This window comes from Hemiscyllium ocellatum, chromosome 42, assembly GCF_020745735.1.
Source record: "Hemiscyllium ocellatum isolate sHemOce1 chromosome 42, sHemOce1.pat.X.cur, whole genome shotgun sequence".
Classification (NCBI taxonomy): Eukaryota; Metazoa; Chordata; class Chondrichthyes; order Orectolobiformes; family Hemiscylliidae; genus Hemiscyllium; species Hemiscyllium ocellatum.
Genome location: NC_083442.1, coordinates 8,917,334 through 8,944,209, shown reverse-complemented (window position 1 = coordinate 8,944,209; position 26,876 = coordinate 8,917,334). Strand labels below are relative to the sequence as shown.

General features: G+C 43.6%; 1 protein-coding gene across 2 annotated transcripts in view; it reads right to left on the bottom strand.

Annotated features, from left to right (window-relative positions):
• The window catches only part of usp3 (ubiquitin specific peptidase 3), a 215,072-nt gene extending 189,679 nt beyond the window's left edge, over positions 1–25,393 (bottom strand). The window contains exons 1-2 of one of the 2 annotated variants that reach the window (XM_060853656.1): positions 24,899–25,393; positions 4,451–4,511 (exon numbers count right to left, since the gene is read on the bottom strand). In XM_060853656.1, coding sequence (XP_060709639.1) covers positions 4,451–4,511; positions 24,899–24,989 — 152 coding nt within the window. In that variant the 5' untranslated portion in view covers positions 24,990–25,393. The remainder of the gene's footprint in view (positions 1–4,450; positions 4,512–24,898) is intronic. The other variant, XM_060853655.1, reaches the window with a different exon arrangement.
• Between the last annotated feature and the right edge of the window lie 1,483 nt (positions 25,394–26,876).

The following is a 26,876-nucleotide window of genomic DNA, read 5'->3' as shown; positions in this document are numbered from 1 at the left end:
TTTTTATATTCCTCATTAGTTTGCCCTCAGTTTATTTTCTCTCTTTGTAGTTCTCCTCTGCTTGATTCTTATTTTAATCAACCCCACCGCCCCGTGGCCCAACATTTCAACTCCCCCTCCCACTCTGGGGGGAGTCTAGAACTAGAGGGCATAGGTTTATGGCTAGAGGGGAAAGACATAAAAAGGACCTATGGGGCAACTTCTTCACGCAGAGGGTGATACATGTATGAACTGACCTGCCAGGGGAAATGGTGGCACAATTGCAGCATCTAAAAGGCATCTGGATGGAAGAGTTTGGAGGGATATGGGCCAGGTGCTGGCAGTGGGACGAGATTGGGTTGGGATATCTGGTCGGCATGGACAGGTTGGATCAAAGGCTCTGTTTCCGTGCTGTACGCCTCAATGACTCAGCCGAGGACATGCAGGTCCTGGGCCTCCTCCACCACCACTCCCTCACCACCCGACGCCTGGAGGAAAAACGCCTCATCTTCAGCCTCGGAACACTTCAACCCCATGGCATCAATGTGGGTTTCACCAGTTTCCTCATTTCGCCTTCCCCCACCTCACCCCAGCTCCAGCCTTCCAGCTCAGCACCGCCCTCATGACCTCTTCCTTTCCACCTATCCACTCCACCCTCCTCTCTGACCTATAATCTTCATCCCCACCCCCATTCACCTATTGTACTCTTGGCTACTTTCTCCCCACCCCCACCTCATTTATCTCTCCACTCTGCAGGCACGCTGCTTCTATTCCTGATGATGGGCTTTTGCCTGAAATATCGATTTTCCTGCTCCTCAGATGCTGCCTGACCTGCTGTGCTTTTCCAGCACCACTCTAATCTAGACTCTGGTTTCCAGCATCTGTTTTTACCTACCTGATTCTGATTTTATGCCAGTCTTTGTGGCCATGACTGACTTTTACCTCATCTGCTTTATCGTTCAACTTTATATTCTCCTTAGCTTCCTTGGTTAGCCATGGTTGATTTACTCTTCTCTTAGAATCTTTCCTCTGCGCTAGAATATATTTTACTGACGGTAATGAATTACCTCCTCAAAATGTCAACCACTGCTTGCTTATTATCATTACTGCTAATCCATCTGCCCAATCCACTTTAGCTAACTCTATCTTCATTCCATTCTTGACTTAAGTACATTATTTCCAACCCACATTTCTCAAACTGATTAAATTGTTAGTAATCATGCTATGATTACTACTTCCTAGGCGATCTTTTAATCACAGTTAATATGTTAAATCTGCCTCATTAGCCATTACCAGATCCAAGATAGCCTACTCCCTGGTTGACTACCTGACATATGCTCTCAGAAACCATCCCTAATGATCTCTAAGAAAAAGTAGATTCAAACTTTACTGGCATGACCAATGTGAAGATTAAAGACACCCATAATTATTACTCTTTTTTTGTATGATACTATTATTTGTTAACAGACAGCCTTTTCTGCTGTGTAGCCACTGTTTGGGGGTCTATATACGACTCCTGCCAGTGTTTTGTTTCCCTTGTTTCTATTTACCTTCCACTTCTTCACCTTCCCAAATAGATTCAAACATCATCTGAGCCTGTCATTTATTACAATTGTCTACCTATTTATGCCCATCATAGTTTTTTTTAAAAAAACACACATCATGTTATAGTTCAACAGGTTTATTTAGAATTACTAGCTTTCTGAGCACTGGTCTTTCCAAAAGCTAATACTTCCAAATAAACCACAGTCCAACACCAGCACCTCCACATCATGGTCATCATAACTTTATACATCTCAATTACATTCCTCTCTCAGTCTCTTCCTGTCTAAAGAAAACAACTTCTTTGCATCCTCTCCCATACATCACATCCTTCTTATGATGTAGATTCCTCACATTATATCAAATAACCTGGATATGTTACACTCAGCTTTTCATCTAGATATTTCCTATAATCAACCTGTTCAGAGTTGTCATTACTAATTTCTGGACCAGGTGGGACTTGAGCCCTGCTTCCGAGGTAGTGAGTAGTGCCACAGATAAAGCAGCTGAAGAGTCCTAAGGCATTAAAATACGTTGTAAGTATCCAATGCCCCAGCTTTGATCCTTAACCACCTGCCAATTTTCACATCTCATTTACCACTAATTTATATCCTATCAGTGAACCAACACTCTTATAAATATTAACCCAAAGTCTAAACTTTTTGTGTGGGCACCTCATTGAATCCGTTTTTGGAAATCCATGCCAACTACAGCCACTGGTTCCTTTATCTACCCTACTAGGTAGAGTCATAGAGACGTACAGCATGGAAACAGACCCTTCGGTCCAACCCGTCCATGCCGACCAGATATCCCAACCCAATCTAGTCCCACCTGCCAGCACCTGCCCCATATCCCTCCAAACCCTTCCTATTCATAAATCCATCCAAATGCCTCTTAAATGTTGCAATTATATCAGCCTCCACCACTTCCTCTGGCAGCTCATTCCATACTCGTACCACCCTGTGTGTGAAAAAGTTGCCTCGTAGGTCTCTTTTCTAAAATCTTTCCCCTCTCACCCTAAACCTATGCCCTCTAGCTCTGGACTCCCAACCCCAGGGAAAAGACTTTGTCTATTTACCCTATCCATGCCCCTCATAACTTGGTAAACCTCTATAAGGTGACCCCTCAGCCTCCGATGCTCCAGGGAAAACAGCCCAGTCTGTTCAGCCTCTCCCTATAGCTCAAATTCTCCAACCTTGGCAATATCCCCTTTCAAGTTTCATAACATCTCTCCGATAGGAAGGAGACCAGAACTGCATGCAATATTCCAACAGTGGCCTAACCAATGTCCTGTACAGCCGTTACCATTCACTACCTGAGCCTCTTAATTTTGTATAGGTCAAGTAAATCTTTCAACCTCCTAAGTACCAAAGAAAACTAACAGCTGAATCAACATTCCTTAAAGCAAAGATTTTTAATTCCTTACCACATTCTTACAAATCACCTCTCTACCCTCTGTTATGAACCAGACCAAAACTCTTCAAAATTCAAAAGATAGTCGAGACAATTACTTACTCAGAAGATTTGTTGCCAGATATTTTAAAAATAAAATGCTAAAATTACCTGACCATACAATAAGTTTCTGAATGCATTGAAATTTCCTTAATAATAGATTGCAGAAATTTCCCAATGACTTTATCTACAGTCCCTCGCTTGCTCTAACCTTCATTTTCTGAATAACGGTGTTACATTCACTTACTTGCAATTCATTGCAATAATTCTAAAATCCAAGGAATATTGGATTTGAACAGTCCCCAATATGATATAGAACTCAAAGACATGGGTCATCAGGTTCTGGATTTTTTTAAAAAATTAACATTTACTATATTTACAAGGAGTGTCAATCACTCAATGATTACAGATAGTTAAAAATCACAACACCAGGCTATAGTTCAACAGATTTAATTGGAAGCACACTAGCTTTCGGAGCGACGCTCCTTCAAGAGGTGATAGTGGCCATCACCTGACGAAGGAACGTCACTCTAAAAGCTAGTGTGCTTCCAATTAAACCTGTTGGACTATAACCTGGTGTTGAGAGATTTTTAGCTTTGTACACCCCAGTCCAACACCGGCATCTCCAAATCACCATTACAGATAATTTTCCTACAATGCGCATTTATTAAACATGATTTGGCTATAACACGTTTGTGAATTGTGGATTTTTTTTTTTAAATATAAAGTGAACTACCATCTACTATTACACAATTCTATCCCTGGCACTATCAGAACAGTAAAACCCAGCTTCAGGATCTTCTGTCTGCAAAATGCAAATTCAGTGTGTACAGCTAAAACAGGAATGCATCAACTCTGTAAGCCTTGAAACTTAACTTGAAACTGGAAATTGTAGTCTACATTTAGGAGGAACTTTATTTCAAACTGGGGGAGAATCTAGAGGGAGGACTGGACTTCCTATGTCGGCATTCATGTGGTGAAGAGCTTCATGAAAGGGACAGGACTGTAGTCTGAGAGTTAAAGTGTTGAATTTACATTTACATTATTTCATTAAAATATATGATTTAAAGATATGTTGGACTAGCTACTACTGCTTCGAGTTCCCCTGATATTTTCGGCAGTTTGCCATAAGACCCATTATTTATATTGTGAGATTTTCTATAACACTTGTGTTGCACGGGAACGGAACTACCGCATTATAGCGGAACTACCTGTAGTGTTTCTGTATCCTATCGTATACTTCTAAACAAGGTTGTGCTACTTATCAATATTTTAAAACTAATTACAGGAATTTTAATAACTGCGAGTTAAAAGTCATGTGGATTGTTAACCCTACTATCGAGTGCAACACACTTCAATTGAAGATGTGAACATTACCTGCCAATCTTTATATAACACCAAAGCAGTAATGAAGGCAACAATCACAGTCTGTGCTTATCGTTATGACAGCCTAAGACTCACGATAATATTACCATACCTTCCACAATGAACACTTGAACACATTAGACAGACCCATGGACTTTTGTTGGAGCGACAAACTGCAAAATAAAAAGATGATAATTGTTTTACTTTCAGAAATAAATATCTTCAATGGCTTTACTTCTTCTGGCAAAAGAAAAAAGTCCTGGTCTATTGCATGGCTATCATATTATAAAAGTTCAAAGTTTCCTTCTCCTTACAACTGCAGTAAATATGTGTTGTTCAAGCGGTGGTAAAGAAATTTGGAAACTGCAGCACTGAATTCAGACAATTGCAGCAGTTCATGTTGTATAAAGTCTGAAAATCACTTAAGGAAACATTTTGCCAAGACATCAAATTACTGAACTTCACAAAGTTGTGGATCAAACCAAACCCCCTCAAAATGTATTAAGAAGATATCCTAGACCCGATTTTTTTCTTATTTTTAGGATTTGTAAGGTGCTCCGTTCCAGATGCAATTCGATTGGTCAGACTATTCAACGTTAAGCAAAACACTTTATTTTTACATTTGTGTTAAAATACAGAGAAAATAAAAATAAGAGAATTGACACAACTATCAAAATATTTAACAAAGTAATAGATATATTAACTGCTAATTAATTGTTCCAATATAGTAACATTCCATAAATGCATCTTTGGCAAAAGTAAATTCAATGAAATAGATTGTCTCACATGTGATTCTGGCAGCAGGAAGAGAACTCCAGCTTTTAACTGTAACCAAGATGGGAATAAAAGCTTTCACATCCAGCTTCAAGACCTCTGCAACTGCAGAAAGCTAAAACTAAACATCCTGAATTAAAAAACTGAGAGACCTGCAGGTGTTGTAAATCAGAAACAAAAACACAAACTGCTGGAAAAGCTCAGCAAATCTAGCAGCATCTGTGGAGAGAAATCACAGTTAACATTTCAGATCAGGTGACTCTTCTTCAGAATGCTAATGCTGAGCTTTTCCAGCAATTTACATTTTTATTTGTGATTTACAGCATCCGCAGCTCTTTTGGCTCTCATTTAGTATTTAACTCACTGCCACTTTTCTTCTAGGTATGTTCACATCAAAGAAGTTCTGCTTCTGTCTCCGAAGGGGTTTCCATTCTAATCTTTTTTCTTGTTCACCATCATTAATTCCACTGTCACTCTGGGTGTTCAACTAGGTATTAGCTAAAACTCATTTGTATAGCCACATTACATTCCTTAATGACTGCCTCCAGCTCAAATGGACTCCAACTCAAATTTTATCCTTCCTGCTTTGAATTCACCCAGGATCGTAGGTATCTTCGCAATGTTCAATGTTCCACAGACAGCTGCTCTCGCTCCATCTCAAGATCCACACTCAGTGCCATACATCATCATAAGCATGCTAAAAATCCTGGCTCTGTGGGATCTTGACCCCATCCGTTCAGGTTGCTTCTATTGTTCTAATTTTAAAAAACCCAAGGCCTCACATGCTGTTTACTCTATTGAATTTAAGCAGACCCCACTCCACCTCGGTCTCAATCTTTCTTCACACAAAGAAAACTAGGACAAAATACACATCTTGAAGCCATAGCATGGTCACAACTCCCCCACTTAAAAAAAAATCAATATACAAAGATGGCTTCATTTTTTTTAAAACCCTTACATTATAATTACAGTACAATACATATACACTACATTGACTCTAAGCATGCAATTATTGACAACTACAGTCAATTTCAGTCCATTTTCTTCCAGCCACAGAATGCCGCCATCTTCCTTCAAAGTCACAACACCACGTTGGCAATTCCGTTCTCTTGTCCTGCCGCATGCATAATTTTCAAACTGAATGGCTGAAATAATAAGCTCAAACTAAACGCACTCTGGTATTTTATCCTTAAAATTACTGGAAAACATTTAAGGGGTTATGATCAACATATACAATTGCCTGAGGTGTTACTGGTAATATAAATATTGAAATGTTGCAACACCAAACTCAAGATCTCCTTCTCAATTGTGAAATACTTTTGTTGATGATTCTTCAAGTTTCTGGAAAAGTACCCAATAGATCTATCTTCTTGTCATCTTTTTGCAGAGGTACAGCACCAACATCCACATCACTCACGTTGTTAAACATTTTGAATGGCTTTGTGTAATTAGTTGTGGCTAACACTGGGAGAGTGACTCACAGCTTTCAGGCTGTCAAATGCCTTCAGACATTCCTCCATCCACTGAAATTCCCTGCACTTCTTCAACAGGACAATCATAAAGGCAATCACACTGCTAAAAGTCAGAATGAATTTCCAATAAAAACCACTCAATCCCAGGAATCAGAGTACTTCCCTCTTGGTCAACGGTATATGGAACTCCCCATTAACCTTTGTTCAAATCCTGTTGGTCCATTTGTAGATTTCAATGGCATGGACCAGGAACGTGACTTGGGTTTTTGCGAAAGATGTACAGGTTTTTGTCGAAGTTCATCCTAAGCAGCTCCATTAGCAGGACTCTGCGCTCTATGGTCTGTTCCCTGCGACACACACCGAGACAAATATAACTGCACCTGGAGGACCATTAACTTTTAGTCTGATCAAAACTTGTTGGTCTTCCAGACTGGTACATTCCAAAGTCCAGGACTACAAGCTGAGAAATGCACTAAAGCTTGGGGCAGCAGCCACCAAGGCGCAGTGGGGAAAGACCACAGTCTGCGGTCTTCCTGCTGAACTTAATTCGGGGCCCATTCAGGTATTGAACCCTCCCAGTGCCTCAAATGTATGAAAATATTGTCTTCATGTGTAAGAGATGCCTTTGGTTTCTTGGGATAGAGTCAAACTTCAATGTTTATTTGCTCATTTGATATGCTACATGCAGAACAGAACTGCATCTGTAACAATGTATATACACAAAGAGCTTTTTCTGAATAAAGTATACTTTTTGAAAAAAATAAATTCTGGACAAAGTCAGCTCAGTCATGATGGATCGCAGAAGAACCCAACATCAAGAAACGGTAACCCCAATCATTACATTACTGCAGTGTTTCCATCCTTCCCACCTCCTCAAAGCAAAAAAAAAGAGAGATTGAGAGACACTGTTAGAAAGTTTGTTGTAGCCTCGAAGGTAAACACAACTTATTGCGGGTGCTGGAACCTGAAACCAAGAGAAAATGCTAGAAAATCTCAGCAGGTCTGTCAGCATCTGCAAGGAGAGAAAAGAGCTGATGTTTCGAGTTTAAATTGACCCTTTGTTAGACTCAAAACGTCAGCTCTTTTCTCTCCTTACAGATGTTGCCAGACCTGCTGAGATTTTCCAGCATTTTCTCTTTTGGTTGCCTCGAAGGTACTTGGTCTGTTTGTAAAGATTGCACTGTAATTTAAATAACCAATCAATAGAAATTACCAACAAAATAGCTTGAGAGGAGTTGCAGTGTGGTTGAAGTGCAGCTGGTTAGAGGAAGTGTAGTCTTAGGAGACTACTGGGCTTCAAAGAGAAAGGTGCGGAAGGTAAAGGCAAGGTAAGATTCTTTCATCTTTCTTACTGTAAAGGGACAGAGGTGGCAGTTAGGTCAATGGTGTGCTCCTCATGCCAAATGTGGGAGTTCAGGGAGCAGTCTAGTGTCCCAGACGACTACGTCTGTTGGAAATGTGATTGGCGACAGCTCCTCACAGATCACGTCATTCAGCTGAACACGGAGGAGCATACAGCAGGCAGTGAGCATAAGAGACTAGTTATGGGGAAGTGGTCACACCACAAGTACATTCCCCATGAAAGGCTTATGCCCAAAACCATCCTGTTTCGCAGATGTACCTGACTTGCCATGCTTTTCCAGCGCTTCACCTTTTGACACGACAGGTTCAGTCAAGTAGATAGGTGACTGCCAGGAGAGGCAGGCAGGTAGTGCAGGAGTCTCCTGTGGCTATTGCCCCCCTCTAACAGCTATACTGATTTGAATACTGTTGTGGAGGATAGCGTCTCAGGAGAGCATAACAGCAGCAGCCAGGCCTGTGGCACTACAAACAGCTCTGCTGTTGAGCAGGGTCAGGCAAAGTCCAAGCAAGCAACAATGGTAGGAGACTTGCTAGTTAGGGACACAGACACCTGTCTGTGGCCGTGCTCAAGACTCTAGGATGGTGAATTGCCTGCCAGGTACCAGGATCAAGAATGTCCGAGTGGTTGCACGAAATTTTTAGTAGGGAGGACGAGCAGCCAGAGGTCATTGTGCACATTACTACCAATTGCATAGGTAAAAAGAGGGATGAAATACCGTGGATTGAGTACAGGGAGTTAGAAAAGAGGCTGAAAAGCAGAACCTTGTGGGTAGTGATCTCAGGGCAAGGAATATGAAGGTAGGAGAGATGAATGCATGACTAAAGAGTTGGTGCAAGTGGCAGGTTTTCAGGTTCTTGGATCATTGGGATCTCTTCTGGGGCAGGGCAACCTGTACAAGAGGGATGGGTTGTACGTAAACTGGAGGGGAACCAATATCCTCACAGGGAGGTCTGCTAATGCAACTCGAAATGTTAGGGGGCAGAGAACCCAGAGCAGCAGGTCAACAAATGGAGGGATTGAGGGGAAGGTATGGTAGGACCAGCAAGTCAGAGAGCAAGGACAGGCATAGACTGGTAAATGGATACAATAGTACTAATGAGCTGAAGTGTGTTAATTTGAACACAGGAGGATTACAGGTAAAGCAAGTGAGGTTAGAGTCTGGATCAGAATATAGGATGATGATGTGGTGGTCATGATACAGACTTGGTTGAGTGATGGACAGAACCAGCTGCTTAACGTTGCAGTATTTCATTGTTATAGATGAGTTCGAGAAGGAGGTAAAAGAGGTGGAGGAGTTGCATTACATCAAGGACATAATGGAGGGCTCATTTAAGGAAATATGGTTTATGCTCAAAAATAAGATGGGTGCAAACACTTTGATGGGATTATACTGTAGGCCCTTCAACAGCCACCGAGACATTAAGGAAGTCGAAAATTCCCACTACAGTGACTGTTCCTTTCCTGTTTTGACTTCCACCCATACTGATTCTGTAGACAAACTCTACTCAACATCCTCCCTTTCTGCAGCTGTGCTACTATCTGATTAGCAAATCCACTCCTCCACCTCTTTTACCTTTCACTCCTATTACTTTTGAAATATCTAAACTCAGGAACATCAACAACCATTCCTGCCCCTGAGATTTCAAAGTCTCCGCAATGGCCATAACATCACAGTTCTAAGTACGGATTCATGCTCGGAGACACCCTTATTCCTGATACTTCTTGCATTAAAATAGACACACTTCAACCCATCACACTGACTTCACTTTTGCCCTATCAAGTGTCTATCACTCCTCTCAGACACTCTGCACGCTGTATCTGCCTGTTCACTAAATACCTCTTCCTCTGACCATAGCTCTGGTTCCAACCGCACTGCCAATCTAGTTTAAACCCTCACAAATAGTTCTAGCAAATTGCTCTTCCAGGATATTGGTGCCCCTCCAGTTCAGGTGCAACCTGTCCTTGTACAGGTCGCACCTTCCCTAGAAGGTATCCCAATGATCCACATATCAGAAGCCCTCCCGCCTACACCAGCCCGTGTTCAGCTGCACCCACTCTCTATTCCTCGCCTCACTAGCCCGTGGCACTGAACATTATTACTCTGCTCATCCTGCCTTTTAGCTTCCCATCTAACTCCCTATATTCACTTTTCAGGTCCTCCTCCCTTTTCCTACCTGTGACATAGGTACCTACGTGTACCGCAACTTCTGGCTGCTCTCCCTCCCCTGAAAGAATCCTGTAGACTTGCCTCAGAGACATCCCTAATCCTGGCACTCAGGAGGCAAAGCACTATCCGGGAGTCTCGTTCATGATCACAGAATCTCGTGTCTGTTTCTCTCAAAATTGAATCTCCTGTCATTATTGCTCTCCTATTCTACACCCTTTCCCTTCTGAGGCACAGAGCCAGGCTCAGTGCTAGAAACCTGGCCACTATGGCTTTCCTGTTAAGACATCTCCATCCTCCGCACGCCCCACCCCCAACAGTATCCGTAACGGTATACTTATTATTGAGGAATACAACCACAGGAGGTCCCTGCACTGTCTGCCTATTCCCTTTCCCTCTCCTGACACTCACCCAGCTACCTCAGTCCTGTAACTCAGGTGTGACTGCCTCTCTGTAACTCCTCTCTATCACCCCCCCCCACCAGCCTCCCAAATGATCCAAAGTTGCTCCAGCTCCCTCACATGGTGTGTGAGGAGTTGGCGTTGCGGGCACTTTTCACAGGTGATGTACACTAGTGGTGACCCTTACCTCCCATATCCTGCAAGAGGAGCATTCAACTGCCCTAGCCTCCATCCCTTCTGCTCTAAATTACCAAGAGAGATTGAATAATTGGGAGGAAAAAAAAGCCTTACCTTACCAAACCTCCACACGGTCTTTGTTTGGTTAGAGAAGGACGGGTAGGAGACACTACACATGTAGTGTTTCGGGTTTAGCACAGCCTAAATATATCAATGTATGTGTCCAGCAATCCCCTTGTCCACGTCCAATATGTAGGCAGATTATGGAAAGATGCAATAAAAGAATTGTCAAAATGGATGACTTTAACTTCTCAAACATTGACGAGGTCTCCCTTACAGCAAGAGGCATGGACAGGGTAGAATGTGTTACATACATGCAAGAAAGTTTCTTGGCACAGTATTTTTTTTTAGATTACTTACAGTGTGGAAACAGGCCCAACAAGTCCACACCGACCCGCCGAAGCGCAACCCACCCATACCCCTACATTTACCCCTTACCTAACACCACGGGCAATTTAGCATGGCCAATTCACCTGATCCGCACATCTTTGGACTGTGGGAGGAAACCGGAGCACCCGGAGGAAACCCATGCAGACACGGGGAGAACGTGCAAACTCCACACAGTCAGTCGCCTGAGGCGGGAATTGAACCCAGGTCCCTGGCGCTGTGAGGCAGCAGTGCTAACCACTGTGCCACCGTGCCGCCCCTGGTTATGTGGCTAGTCCAACTAGAACAGGGGCCATACTGGACCTTATACCAGCTAAGGAGCACAGCCAGGTGACTGATCTGTCAGTGGGAGAGCATTTTGTAAACACAGTGATCACAACCCCTTAAGTTCTAAGATAGCTGTAAATAAGGATAAGTCAGGACCTTGCGACTAGAGTAGGTACTAAATTGGGGGAGGGCAAATTATATCAGTATTAAGCAGGAGCCAGGATGTATTAATTGGGAGGAACTGTTATCAAACAAATACACATTTGATATGTAGGAGTTGTTCAAAGATCTACTGATCAGAATTCAGGACCAGCATGTTCCGGTAAGGAGGAAGGTTAAGGATGGCAAGAGAAGGGAACCTCGGATAACGAAGGAAGTTGCGAATTTATTCAAAAGGGAAAATTTGGATGCCACTAAAATTGGACAGGACCACTGAGGAATATAAAGAAAGCAGGAAAGAACTCAAGCAAGGAGCCAAGAAATGACAGTAGCTAGTAGGGTTAAGAGAATCCCAAAGCATTCTACACATACATTAAAAAACAAGACAATGACTAGGGAGGAGGTGGGACCACTCCAGGATAAAGCATTGAACTCCTGCTTGGAGGCAGAGGATGTTGTCAAGATCCTAAATACGTACTTTGCATCAGTAATCATCCAGCAGAAGGATATAGAGGATAGTGAGATTAGTGTGGAGGATGCTAATATGCTAGGACATTTTGAGATCAAGAAAGAAAGTGGTGTGGGGTCTCTTGAACAGCATTAAAATGAATAAGTCCTCGGGACCTGATGGTATCTACCCCAGGTTATTAAGAGATGCCAAAGAAGAGTTTGCTGGGGTCTTGACCAAGACCTTTGTAACCTCGCTAGCCACTAGAAGTGTCCCGGAAGACTGGCAAGTCGCTAATGTTGTTCTTCAGTTCAAGAAAGGACATAGGGATAATCCAGGAAACTATAGACCAGTGAGTCTCACATCGGTGATTGGGAAGCTCTTGGAGAGAATTCTGAGGAACAGGATTTGCAAGCATTTGAGAAAGCACGACCTAATTAGGGACAGTGAGCAAGGCTTTGTTTGGGGCAGGTCCGGTCTTATTAACTAGATTTAATTTTTCAAGGTGGTGACTAAGATGATTGATGAGGGTACAGCAGTGAATGTTGTCTGCATGGATTTCCCCAAGGCTTTCCACAACATCCTTCATGGTAGGCTCAGCCAGATGAAGATGATGCATGGGATCCACAGGGACTTAGCTGCTTGGAATCAAAACTGGCTTGCCCATGGAAGGAAGAGGGGAGTGGTGGGCCAGTGTTTTTCAGGCAGGAGATCCACTACTAGTGCTGTACCTAAGGGATCCACTTTAGAACTTTTGCTGTTAGTGACAAATATAAATGATTTGAACCAAAATGCAGATGGGGGATGTGGTTAGTAAGTCTGCAGACAATACAAAGATTGGAGGAGTTGAGGATAGTATAGAAAGCTGTCAAAGGATACAGCCAGATATACGTCAGTTGCAAATTTGAGTGGAGTAATGGCGGATGAAGTTTAATCCAGGTAAGTGTGAGGTGCTGCACTTTGGGCAATCAAATATTAAGGAAAAGTAGGCATTTGGTTCCATAGATGTATAGATAGGGTTGACTGTCTGAACAATTTTGCCAGAATTGAAATGTCTAATAGTAGAGGGCATGCACTTAAGGTGAGAGGGAGAAAGTTAAAAGGGGATACGAAGGGCAAGTTTATTGCACAGAGAGTGGTAGAAGTCTGGAACACCGCTGCCAGTGGAAGTACTGGAGGCAGATATGATAGGGGCTTTTAGATAAGCACATGAATATGCAAAATAATGGAGGGATATGGAACAAGGGCAGGCAGAAGAGATTAGTTTAATTTGGCATCATTTTCGGCACAACATCATGGGCTAAAGGACCCGTTCCTACACCGTACTGTTCTATGTTCACAACTGAATGCAATTCCCACTGTTTTTTCCAGGTTGCATTTAGAAATAGTGTCTGCAGCCATCAATAAAACAGTGTTAGACAGTAGTAATGTAGAATTCCTGAACTCTAACCCCCACTGTATTTTAATTTTTTCACAGGCTCCTAGAGTTGCTGGCAAGACCAACATTTGGTCTTGTCCAACCCCAACTGCCATTGAGAGTAGTTAACAGTCAAGCCATTTGTACCATTTAAAATGAACAGTTCACCAGTAATTTTAAGTCCATAGTTAATGCTCACCAGCACCACCTCCTTGAGAGCAATTGAAACTGGGTTTGCTGGCAACCCCCACATCTCATGAACAAATTATTTTCAAAAATGTATTCATAACATCTCAATACTCTTTAATATTAAAGAACATTCTATAATAATTAAACCAAGTAAACTTTGTTATGTAGTAATATTGAAAATAAAATTTTACACAAATTAGATTTGATTTCACAATATAAATGATATGTGATTATACATAGATTTTGTAAGAAAAAGAAGTGAAGTATGAGAATTTGTGATCTTATTACAGTATTGTCAACTATTTGATCAGTGGAGCCTTATATTGCAAACACTATTACAATCTATTACAGTCCAACACCAGCATCTCCAAATTATGACTATTGCAAACACTACTGTCACACTCTAAAAGGTTAATGCCGACTACAAAGAACTCCAGAAATACCATCGAACATAGAACATAGAAAAATACAGTGCAGTACAGGCCCTTTGGCCTTCGATATTGCGCCGACCCAAACCCACCTAACCTACACTAGCCCACTATCCGCCATATGCCTATCCAATGCCTGTTTAAATGCCCATAAAGAGAGAGTGTCCACCACTGCTACTGGCAGGGCATTCCATGAACTCACAACGCGCTGAGTAAAGAATCTACCCCTAACATCTGTCCTATACCTACCTCCCCTTAATTTAAAGCTATGCTCCCTCATAATAGCTGACTCCATACGTGGAAAAAGGTTCTCATTGTCAACCCTATCTAAACCCCTAATCATCTTGTACACCTCTATCAAGTCACCCCTAAACCTTCTTTTCTTTTCTTCAATGAAAACAGCCCCAAGTGCCTCAGCCTTTCCTCGTACGATCTTCCTACCATGCCAGGCAACATCCTGGTAAACCTCCTCTGCACCTGTTCCAGTGCCTCCACATCCTTCCTATAGTATGGCGACCAAAACTGCACACAATACTCCAGATGCGGCCGCACCAGTCTTATACAACTGCAACATGACCTCAGGACTCCAGAACTCAATTCCTCTACCAATAAAAGCCAGTACGCCACAATAAAAGTACACCATAATAAAAGCCAGTACGCCATAGACTAAAAGGCTATGATTATTATGTTGAGGTTCCAGCTGAGTAAAATAACAATAATATCAGCTACAACCCTTAAAATAAAGAGAACAATTCACAAGTGGGACTGAATGATTGTTCCTTTCTTGCCTATTTTTTAACCTCACTGCTTTCCCCTTTTACAGGGAATTTCTGATGTGTCTTTGGATTAATTACCTTACTTCTTCGTCTCTCCAAATTTTTTTTGGTGCTCATTTAACTGAAGTGGGTAACTTGTTCGTCATGCCTCGGTAGTTTTCTGCAAAGGATTTTATTCCTATTGTGTCTCTTCCATAAATCCAAGTATAAATCGATTTACGATGCCAGGTTAGAGACAGAGCTCCACAATTAGATCAATACCCTACCATACAGTAACGCATTAATGAGAAACATCCCCAAACAGATATTACACAGTCCTTTCCACTTCCTCTTGCAAACACTAACAGCAGCAGGAAACAAACCTCTTCAAAATAGTTCCATGATTGCTTAATTCCTCAAACCTATTGTTTATAAGTTATACTTTCACTCTCAGCAACTGTGTTAATGTCATTGTGAAATGCAAGAGATTATGGTGATGGTCATTTCTAAACATTTTAAATGGAAAACACAATGAAACCTGTGAATATTCCTTTGCTTCTTCAAGAATGGAAGGATTCTTGCACATTAATACAATAAAATAACTGCTTACATTGATCAGATCACCAAGAAATTAACTCCTTCACCACACAACTCATTTAATAAGATATATTAAGATTTCAATTTCACATAGCGATTCAGCTTCACATTTTACATTTGAAATGAGCTCCATTTAAACAGGTAGTACAGCTCAACCCTTTTCAGAATCAATGAACTGGGCGTAAACATCTACATTCAAATTTGTGCTTTTTTTTTCAAATTCATTTGAAGATGTGGCAAGGCCAGCATTATGTTATCCATCCCTAACTGCCCTGAAGGTTGAGTGGTGGAGAGTTGCCTTGTTAACAATTGAGGTCCTTGGCACACCGACAGTGCCAAAAAGGTGGGACTGCAGGCTATTGACTCAGCAATAGTGAAGGAACAGCACTTCATTCCCTGAAGAATGGCATTAACAATTACTAACTCAAGTGCAAACCAAAGGGCAATATCATGACCAGTTATGATCATATTTTAGGCAACAGCTCATCAACACAGCTCAGACAAGGAATGTCCACTTGAGGTGTTGCTGAGGAAAATCTCCCAAAAAGATAACACCTCCAACTGACAGTGTGGTTGTTATTAGGAGAGCACTTGTTTTGGGTACCCTTGATGTTGTTGTCAGCTTGTGTGGGGCACACCACATAAAACCCTTTTGAAAGGCCTTGCTGGATATTCCAACACTGAGAGACTAATTGGGAAAGGAGGTGCCTAAGAGACAAGTCTCATTAAAATAAGAGTAACTAAGATGAAAAGGTAAAGCTGAAAAACAACTTCAAATTAATTGCCAGAGCTGGATATCAGGACATCGAATCCATCAAATAAGAATCAAACAGGACTGGCATCAGCTATCACAAAGGATGACCAAAATAGAAGTTATGCAAATGTGGAGGAACAGAGAGATCTGGGTGTGCAGGTACATAGATTCCTCAAAGTTGCCACCCAAGTGGATAGGGTTGTTAAGAAAGCATACGGCATTTTGGCTTTTATTAACGGGGGGTCGAATTTAAGAGCCGTGAGGTTTTGCTGCAGCTCTACAAGTCCCTGGTGAGACCACACTTGGAATATTGCGTCCAGTTCTGGTCGCTCTATTATAGGAAAGATACAGAGGCTTTGGAGAGGTTGCAAAGAAGGTTTATCAGGATGCTGCCTGGACTGGAGGGCTTGCCTTATGAAGAGAGGTTGAATAAACTTGGATTTTTCTCTCTGGAGAGGAGGAAGAGAGGAGACCTGATCGAGGTATACAAAATAATGAGAGGAATAGATACAGTCAATAGCCAGAAACTTTTCCCCAGGGCAGGATTGACTGGTTCCTTGGATGCTGCCTGACCTGTTGCGCTTTAACCAGCAACATATTTTCAGCTCGAGGGGCCAATCAGCCTACTCTTGTTATTTCTTATGGTCTTATTGTTGAATGGTGAAGGCTTGAAAGATTAAATTGGCTAGTCTAATTCCTGCTCTTATGCTGTTATTGAAGAAGAAACTAGATAAAATACATAAAAGCTAAAAAAAATGCAGGACAGCTGGGTAAGTGGTGAAAATGTGTTGCTGGTAAAGCGCAGCAGGTCAGGCAGCATCCAAGGAGCATCGACATTTCGGGCACGAGCCCTCCTTCAGGATGAGGAAAGTGTGTCCAGCAGGCTAAGATAAAAGGTAGGGAAGAGGGACTTGGGAGAGGGGTGTTGGAAATGCAATAGATAGAAGGAGGTTAAGGCGAGGGTGATACGCCGGAGTGAGGGTGGGGGAGGAGAGGTCAGGAAGATTGCAGGTTCAGAAGGTGGTGCTGAGTTCGAGGGTTGGGACTGAGACAAGGTGGGGGGGCGGGGGGGGGGGAGAAATGAGGAAACTGGAGAAATCTGAGTTCATCCCTTGTGGTTGGAGGGTTCCTAGGCGGAAGATGAGACGCTCTTCCTCCAGCCGTCGTGTTGCTATGGTCTGGCAATGGAGGAGTCCAAGGACCTGCATGTCCTTGGTGGAGTGGGAGGGAGAGTTGAAGTGTTGAGCCACAGAGTGGGTGGGTTGGTTGGTCCGGGTGTCCCAGAGGTGTTCTCTGAAACGTTCCGCAAGTAGGCAGCCAATATAGAGGAGGCCACATCGGGTGCAGGTAAATTTGTGGCGGATATGGAAGAATCCCTTGGGGCCCTGGAGGGAAGTAAGGGGGGAGGTGTGGGCGCAAGTTTTGCATTTCTTGCCGTTGCAGGGGAAGGTGCCAGAAGTGGAGGTTGGGTTGGTGGGGGGTGTGGACCTGACGAGGGAGTCACGGAGGGAGTGGTCTTTTTGGAACGCTGATAGGGGAGGAGAGGGAAATATATCCCTGGTGGTGTGGTCCGTTTGGAGGTGGCGGAAATGACGACGGATGATACGATGTATATGGAGGTTGGTGGGGTGGTAGGTGAGGACCAGTGGGGTTCTGTCATGGTGACGATTGGAGGGGCGGGGCTCAAGGGCAGAGGAGCAGAGAGTGGAGGAGATGCGGTGGGGAGCATCATCTACCACGTCTGGGGGGAAATTACAGTCTTTGAAGAAAGAGGCCATCTGGGTGTTCGGTATTGGAACTGGTCCTCCTGGGAGCAGATACGGTGGAGACGAAGGAATCCACCACCTCCAACCTCAGTCCCACAACCCTGCACCGCCCATTTCTACCTCCTGCCCAAAATCCACAAACCTGACTGCCCCGGCCCACCCATTGTCTCGGCCTGCTCCTGCCCCACCAAACCCATCTCTGCATACCTCGACACGGTCCTGTCCCCCTTAGTCCAAGAACTCCCCACCTACGTTCGGGACACCACCCACACCCTCCACCTCCTCCATGATTTTCGCTTCCCCGGTCCCCAACGCCTTATCTTCATCATGGACATCCAGTCCCTGTACACCTCCAAGCCACATCACGAAGAACTCAAAGGCCTCAGCTTCTTCCTTTCCCGCCGTACCAACTAGAACCCTTCCACTGACACCCTCTTTTGACTGACTGAACTGTCAGTCCTCACTCTGAACAACTTCTCTTTCCAACCCTCCCACTTCCTCCAACCAAAGGAATAGCAATGGGCACCCGCAAGGCCCCAGCTATGCCTGCCTCTTCGTCAGATATGTGGAGCAATCCATCTTCCGCAGCTACACTAGCACCACGCCCCCACCTTTTCCTCCGCTACGTCGATGACTGTATCGGCGCTGCCTCGTGCTCCCACAAGGAGGTTGAACAGTTCATCTACATTACTAAAACCTTCCACCCCGACCTCAAAATTTACCTGGACCATCTCAGACTCGTCCCTCCCCTTCCCAGACCTCTCCATTTTCTATCTCGGGCAACCGAATCAACATGGACATTTACTATAAACCGACTGACTCCCACAGCTACCTAGATTACACCTCCTCCCACCCTGCCCCCTGTAAAAACGCCATCCCATATTCCCAATTCCTTTGTCTCTGCCGGATCTGCTCCCAGGAGGACCAGTTCCAATACCGAACAACCCAGATGGCCTCTTTCTTCACAGATTGACAATCTAGGACTTTTTTCTTTAGAGCGTAGGAAACTGAGAGGGGACAAAATAGAGGTGCATAAGGTCATGAGAGGCATGGATAGGGCGAATGCACTGAGTCTTTTTCCCCAGGGTCAGGGAATAGAGGATTAGAGGGCATCAGCTTAAGGTTAGAGGGAAAAGAATAAAAGGGAACCTGGCAGGCAACTTATTTTACACAGAGGGTGGTACACATATGGAATGAGCTGCATGAGAGAGTGGTTGAGGCGAGTACATTAATGCTTAAAAGACATTTGGATAAATACATGGATTGGAAAGGTTTAGAAGGATATGGGTGAAATGCAGGGAAATGGGATTAGTGTGAATGGACATTTTGGTCGGCATGAACCAGTTTAGGCCAAAGGGCCAGTCTTTATGCTGTGGGACTCTATAACTCTATGATGGTAGCGTAAGAATGGGTGAAGAGCTCTTTTAGAGAAGTGGTATAGACGAGTGCCCCACTGTCTCCCACCACCTATGCTGATTGAATCTATGACACATGGAATGAATGTCTAGAGGTGGATATTGTGCTGCACGAGGTCTTTCAAATGCTGAACAAAATTATGGATCTCAATTCTGTGATCTTAAAAGGTGTACTCTACAGAAATGAAGATACCACTGCCTAATTTACTGTTCCCATTCACTGTCACATCATAGGGACACAGTGTCACACATGGACACCACAGTAACATTACATTATTGGGAAATACCCATTTAGAACGTTAAGGATTACATTACAACACACTCATCTTTAATTAACAGTCAGGAAGGACTGTTGAAATCAACAGTACCATAATCATCAGTCCTGTCATTCTACTTTGAGCAAAATTTCATTAAGTCCTTATATGAGGTTTACCAGATGAGTTAGCTAGCAAATGTGTTAGGGGAACCATTCAAAATTAAAGCCAAATAAGCCAAATGGGATGAAATTTCAGCTCTGCATTTCCATTACAAAACATCATAAGACATTTAAACTTGAGGTTAGAACAAACTTGTATCATTAAAATAGTTCCAAAACCCAACACATTCTAATCCTTAGAGCAATAAGATGGTACTATTTTCTGGGTCTGTAGCTTGTGAAGGAGCAAAGATGGCCTTAGTAGATGATGTGCTCTTTCTGTAGGATGTGGGAGTTTAGTGTGTGTTTCCATGTTACTAATGATTATGTTTGCAGGAAGTGTCTTTGGTTGCAAATCCTATCAGATCGCATGGGTGGATTGGAGCAGAAGTTAGAGACAATGAGGAATTTACAAGAGCTGGAGTGTGATGGATGGCAGTTCTAGAAAGAGGGAAAAAGCTGCAGATACAGTCAGGTAGAGGAGTTAACACCAGGAAAGGTAGGAGAAGTAGGCAGGTAGTGGAGTCTTTTGTGGCTTTTCTCAGGTGAACGTAGCACAAACAGCCAAGTTTCTGGTATCAAGACTGATTCAACTGTAATGAGGGGTAAGTAAGGTTCCAATTAACCGATTGTGATAGGGTCTCTCCACTCAGAGGCACAGACAGGTGTTTCTGCAGCCAGCAGCGAAAAATCAGAATGGTGTCCTGATGCCAGGATCAAGGATATCTCAGAGAGGATGCATAATGTTCTCAAGGGGGAAAGGGGCCAGCAGGAGGTCACTGTACACATGGAACCAATGACATAGGATGGGGAAGTCTGAAGGGAGAATATAGAAAGTTAGGCAGGAATTTAACAAAGATGTCCTCGAAGGTAGTAATATCTGGATTAGCCCCAATGCTACGATCCAGTGAGGGTAGGAAGAGGAGGTTGGATCAGATGAATGCGGGATTGAGGAGATGGTGCAGGGCAGAAGGGTTCACATTTCTGGATCATTGGAATCTCTTCTGGGGTAGAAGCGACCTGTACAAGAAAGACAGACAACACCTGAATTGGAAGGGGACTAATATATTGGCAGGGAGATTTGCTAGAGCTGCTCTTAATAAAATGGAATCCCTACAGTGTGGAAACAGGCTCTCTGATCCAACAAGCCCAAACCGACCCTCTGAAGAGTATTCTACTCAAACCCAATCCCCTACTACTCTACATTTGCCCCTAAGTAAAACATCCCTGAACACTATGGGCAATTTAGCATGGCCAATTCATTTAACCTGCATATTGTTGTATTGTTGGAGGAAACCGGAGCACCCAGAGGAAATTCACTCCACGGAGAATGTGAAAACTCCACACAGAGTCGCCCAAGGCTGGAATCAAACCTGGGCCCCTGGCACTATGAGGCATCTGTACTAACCACCAAGCCACCATGCTGCTCAGGAGGATTTAAACAAGTAAGGTAGGGGAATGGGACACAGGGAAACAGTGAGGAAAAAGATCAATTTGAGACTGGTACAGTTGGGGAAAGAAGTGAGTCAAACAATCAGGGCAGACAGGAACAAAGCAGAGAACAAGGTAGGACTGATAAATTAAACTACATTTAAGTTGAGGCCTAATAGGAAAGGCAGATGAAATCAAGGCATGGTAAGGAATATGGGACTGGGATATCATTGCAATTACAGAGACGTGGCTCAGGGATGGACAGGACTGCAGCTTCATGTTCCAGGATACAAATGCTACAGGAAGGACAGAAAGAGGGGCAAGACAGGAGGGGGAGTGACATTTTTGATAAGGGATAGCATTACTGCTGTACTTGGGAGGAAATTCCTGGAAATACATCTAGGGAAGTTATTTGGAAGGAATGAGAAATAAGAAAGGAATGATCACCTTATTGGGATTACATTACAGACCCCCTAACAGTCTGCGGGAAACTGAGAAATTTGTAAGGAGACTTCAGTTATCTTTAAGAATAATAGGGGTCTTAACTTTCCAAATGTAGACTGAGAAGATGAGCTTTATGGACTTCAGCAAAGGGTTTGACAAGGTTCCTCGGGGTAGACTGGTTAGCAAGGTTAGATCTCATGGAATACAGGGAAAACTAGCCATTTGGACACAGAAATAACTCAAAAGCTAGAAGACAGAGGGTATGGTGGAGGGTTGCTTTTCAGACAGGTGACCTGTGACCAGTAGTGTACCACAAGGATCAGTGCTGAGTCTACTGCCTTTCATCATTTATATAAATGATTTAGATATGGACAGGAGGTATAATTAGTAGGTTTGCAAATGACACCAAAATTGGAGGTGCAGTGGACAGCGAAGAAGCTTCTGGATGTAGGCTTGCTCACGGAAGGTTCATTTCCAGAAGTATTGTCACCCTACTTCAGGGGCCTGCTGATAATTCCTCTTCTATTTATATGTTTGGGTTTCTTTGGGTTGGGAATGTCATTTCCTGTTCTTTTCGTCAGAGGGTGGTTTCAAACTCTATGTGTTTGCTGATAGAAGCATGGCATTCCAACTGGAACTCTAGGAATTTTCACGTATGTCTCTGTTTGGCTTGTCCTGGGAAGGATGTGCTTTGTGTTATCCCAGGATATATGAACATCAACTAGTCACAAAACAACATGACCCTCTCTTTCTTTCTCTCTCTCTCTCTAGTATCCTCACATACAAAAAAGGAAGGACACCACTTCGACTGGGACAATACATCCATTCTAGAACAAGCCAAACAGAGACACGCACGAGAATTCCTAGAAGCATGGCATTCCGACCGAAACTCTATCAACAAACACATTGACTTGGGCCCCATCTACCACCCTTGAGAAAAAGAACAGGAAATGACATCACCAACCCAAAGAAACCCAAACATATCAATAGAAAGCAGGAGTTATCAGCAGTGTTTCGCCCAGAGGCCCACTCAAGATGTTACCTAATAGGGTGACAACATCTGGAAATGAACCTTCCAGCGTAGCAAGCAAACCTACATCCAGAACCTCAACCTGAGCATCAAATTTTCTCAAACCTCAGTAAGCAAAGAAGGTTACCACAGAGTACAAGATCTTGATCAGATGGGCCAATGGGCTGAGGTGCACAGATGGGGTTCAATTTAGATAAATGAGAGGTGCTGCATTTTCAAATTACAGCAGGACTTATACACTTAAAAGGTAACGTCCTGTGGAATGCTAATGAACAAAGAGACCTTGGAATGCAGGTTCATAGTTCCTTAAAAGTGGAGTTACGAGTAGGTAGAATAGTGAAGGCAGTGTTTGGTATGCTTTCCTTTATTGGTCACAGCATTGAGTATAGGAATTGGGAGGTCTTGCTGAGGCTATACAGGGCATTGGTTAGGCTGCTTTTGGAATATTGCATGCAATTCTGGTCTCCTTCCTATCGGAAAGATAGTGTGAAAGATGGAGTTCAGAAAAGATTTACAAGGATGTTGCCAGGGTTGGAGGATTTGAGCTACAAGGAGAGGCTGAACAGGCTGGGGCTATTAACAGACTGAGTGGTGACCTTAGAGGTTTATAAAATCATGATGGACATGTATAGGATAAATAGACAAGGTCTTTTCCCTCAGATGGGGAAATTCAGAACTAGAGGGCATAGGTATATGGTGAGAGGGGCAAGATTTAAAAAGGGACCTATTGGGCAACCTTTTCATGCAAAGGGTGCTGCATATATTGGAGGAAGTGATGGAGGCTGGTACAATTACAACATTGAAAAAGGCATCTGAATGGGTATATGCATAGGAAAGGTTTAGAGGGATATGGGCCAAGTGTTGGCAAATGGAACTCTATTAGGTTACGATATTGGTCGGCACGGACGATTTGGGCCTATGACTCTGTTTCTTATTTCCATCGTGTGCAACTGTAAACCGGTAGCTCAACACACAGATCTCATCTTGAAACATTCATTCAATTACAGTTTAGATGAAGTCTCACAAACCTGAAATTAAAAAAATATTTTACACACTAGCACAACTGACAAAATAAAGCTGTCTCTTAGAATGTCTGAAATTTTCAGATTTATGCTGTCATATCAGATTTACAAAGGCACAACAATTACAATGATGAAAGATTTTGAGTTTTAAAACTCTTATAGTACTATCTGCATCACCAGTATTCGTCATACATAATAGACAAGAAAATGTAAGAAAAAAACGTTTCAGCGGTTAAAGCTGCTAAAAATCATAGAAAATACTTCACGTCACTAAAATTGAAAATCCCATTGTATTTCTTATCCCCTTGCTCGGGCGATTAGATCACAAACCCATCCTGTCTCCAGAGTTTTATTATCGCATAGAATTCCACGTCCAAGGTTGTCTGAGCTGTGTGCAGCTTGTTGTGCCAGTTTTCAAACAAAGAATACAATTCACGGGGGCGATTCCCTATTAAAACCAAAGCAGGTCTTGAGAACAAGTTCCTTACGGACATTGCACTGGGCGGCTCAGACAATGGAAACAAAAGGCCTAACATTTTAGCTAAGGAAAGCCAGTCTGCTCCGACTTTAAAACAGTACCAAATGCTTCCCACAAAGGAAGTCATTCAGAAGTCGAACTGGTTTAGTTTATTGTTTTGTAAAATAAATCTTCCATGTCCGGGATAAACAGGAAATTAAATGCTTGCCACTCAATCCAGACTGTATTGATATAGGACGTGGCAAAGATTGTAGGTTTAACTTTATAAAATACACATTGGCTCAGCTCATTAATGTTTCAAAACAAAATCGCCCATCTTAAATACAACTTCGAGCTAGTTTCAATCCAATCTCCTCCAATTTGCTGAGGAACATGTCAGATTCATGCAGAAGAACCTTTCGAGGTGCTCACAAGTTCAAGACAAACTGGTCCTTCCAATGAGCGCTCCGGTCTGAGATTCACCTCAAAGGCAAACTTTTAAAAAATCAGTTTCACAATCCCCTACCTCCCTGACAAAGAAACACAATCTAGCTTCACAATTCCTTTCCCTCCCTCCCACCCTGTGCAGCCAAGGCCTACACGGCAGCCTGTTGTGGGCTGGTGCTTCTGGTGGTTTGAAAACCGGGCGACGAGCACAGGGGTGGGGTAGAAGCCAGCTGCTCTTTCACATACAGACACACAGAATAGGGAGAGCTATTGATAAAGTGCGGTCAAGTTGTGCAGAGAGCGGAACCGTGCGGCACTCACCGGCACAACACCAGGAGGACGGCGAGCCGCTCGGGAACCTGGTGGAGTCGGGCACGATACAGACGCTGCTCGCCAAGTGGGGGCACTCCATGTCGGCGGGGCCTGAGGCCAAGGCCAGAGCCAGGACCAGGCCAGGAGGGATGGGGGAGGGGGAAGCGGCGCTGCTTCTCTCTCAGTCTGTCGGGAGTCACTGCCGGGGGAGGGTGGGCCGGCTGGAGGAAGGGGCGGAGGCCGATGCGGAACTGTCTGCCAGCGGGGCCGCTTTCTTCCCTCTCAAGCCGCCATCTTCCGGGCCGATTCGCAGCGCATCTCGAGCCGCCGCCGGGCCTCGGGTACTCAGGAGGGAAGGGGGGTGGCAGTGTGAAAAGGAGCTAGGGTTGGATCGTGAGGAGGCTGGGTAACTTATGCTTCGAGTCCTTGAAAGCTCCCCTCTCTCTCTCTCTCTCTCTCCCCGCCTGGCTATCAGCTGGGGCGATGGTGTCTGTCGAGTGGCCGCCGCCTCAGTAACGGCTGCCCCTCTCCGTCACAATGCACCCACCTCACCTCCTGTTTCCTTGGCGACATGGGGTGGAGGGGGTGACAATGACCTCACAATGCCCGGGAGATTGAATGTCAACACAGAGTAACCGGGCTTGGTGAGGTGAGTAGGGGTAATAACAAGGATCACGAGGGTGTTTAATCATGGGTTGTTGGAGGTAACCAGAGTGACAAGGCAAGGATGACTTTGGGAGCAGGGGTAACTAGCAGGGGAGGAGGGTGTTACCAGGGGCAATCATTATACGTTGGAGGTGTATGACAATCAGGGTTAGTAGGGCTCCTAGGGAAGTTGGTGACAGGAGCAGAGCAGTGATAAGAGTTGAAGAACAAGAGGTTCCAGGTCTGATAGAAGTAACCTGGTTTTTGAGATAGTTAGGATCATGATGTAAATGCTGAAAATGTGTTGCTGGAAAAGCACAGCATGTCAGGGAGTATCCAAGGAGCAGGAGAATTGACATTTCGGACATGAGCCCTTCTTCAGGAACACATTTTCAGCTCTGATCTCCAGCATCTGCAGTCCTCACTTTAATGTTGTAAATGGCCTAGGAACAGCCTGGCTCTGAACATCCCTTGACCTTTTGGGAACCCAGCTCGAACCAGGATGTATGCAGATATTTTGAGTCTGGGGCCATGTGAGAACCTGGAACCAAGACAGTGCTACCAGGGCCTCAGGTCTCATGGAGGTGTTCAGGTCAAGGAGAGTTTCTATAGGCTTTGAATAATGCATACATTAGTGAGTACCTGAACCTGAGACAACCGAAGAATGACCATAGTTATATGGGCATGGAGACCATTATTGTGACCAGGAATAATTAGGATTTAGAGAAGTGATAGAAGATCTTGGTGATTTACTTATCCTGGGGGACATTGTCATCACTTGGTGAAAAAAAGTGCTAAGTGGAGAAATTTCCAGCTCTGATGTTGCTTCTCTGCATGCCTCAGGAATTCCTGCCATGGTAAACACATGGTAGTATGATTAAGTACAACAGTAAACTATTAGAATTCTTGAAATGCTGTGTAATAGGTGAATCAGTTTGCCACATGGGACCATGAGTTCAGGAACTCCTGTCTTTATTGTTCCTTCGTCTCAGAACATTAGGCAATGTATTAATTAACAATTCCTTTTGGACAAATGCTGAGTGCATCCTGCACACTGTAACCTCAAATGCATTACAGAGTAAATGAAAAACAATTGGTGAGAGTGTCAGGGAGTTTGATTAATATGTTGTCATGTTTTAATAAGATAAACACTTCTTGCACTAAAGTATTTCCATCATTCTTTCTATTTTGAAACATAGCTTCACAGCCTTTGTAAGTTCATTATTCCTGCTGATTTTGCATGAAATCAAAGAAAATAGTAACTTTAAAGCTGTAGGCAAACAGAAGGCTTGAAGAACACAGCAAGCCAGGTAGCATCAGAAGGTGGAGAAGTCAATGCTTC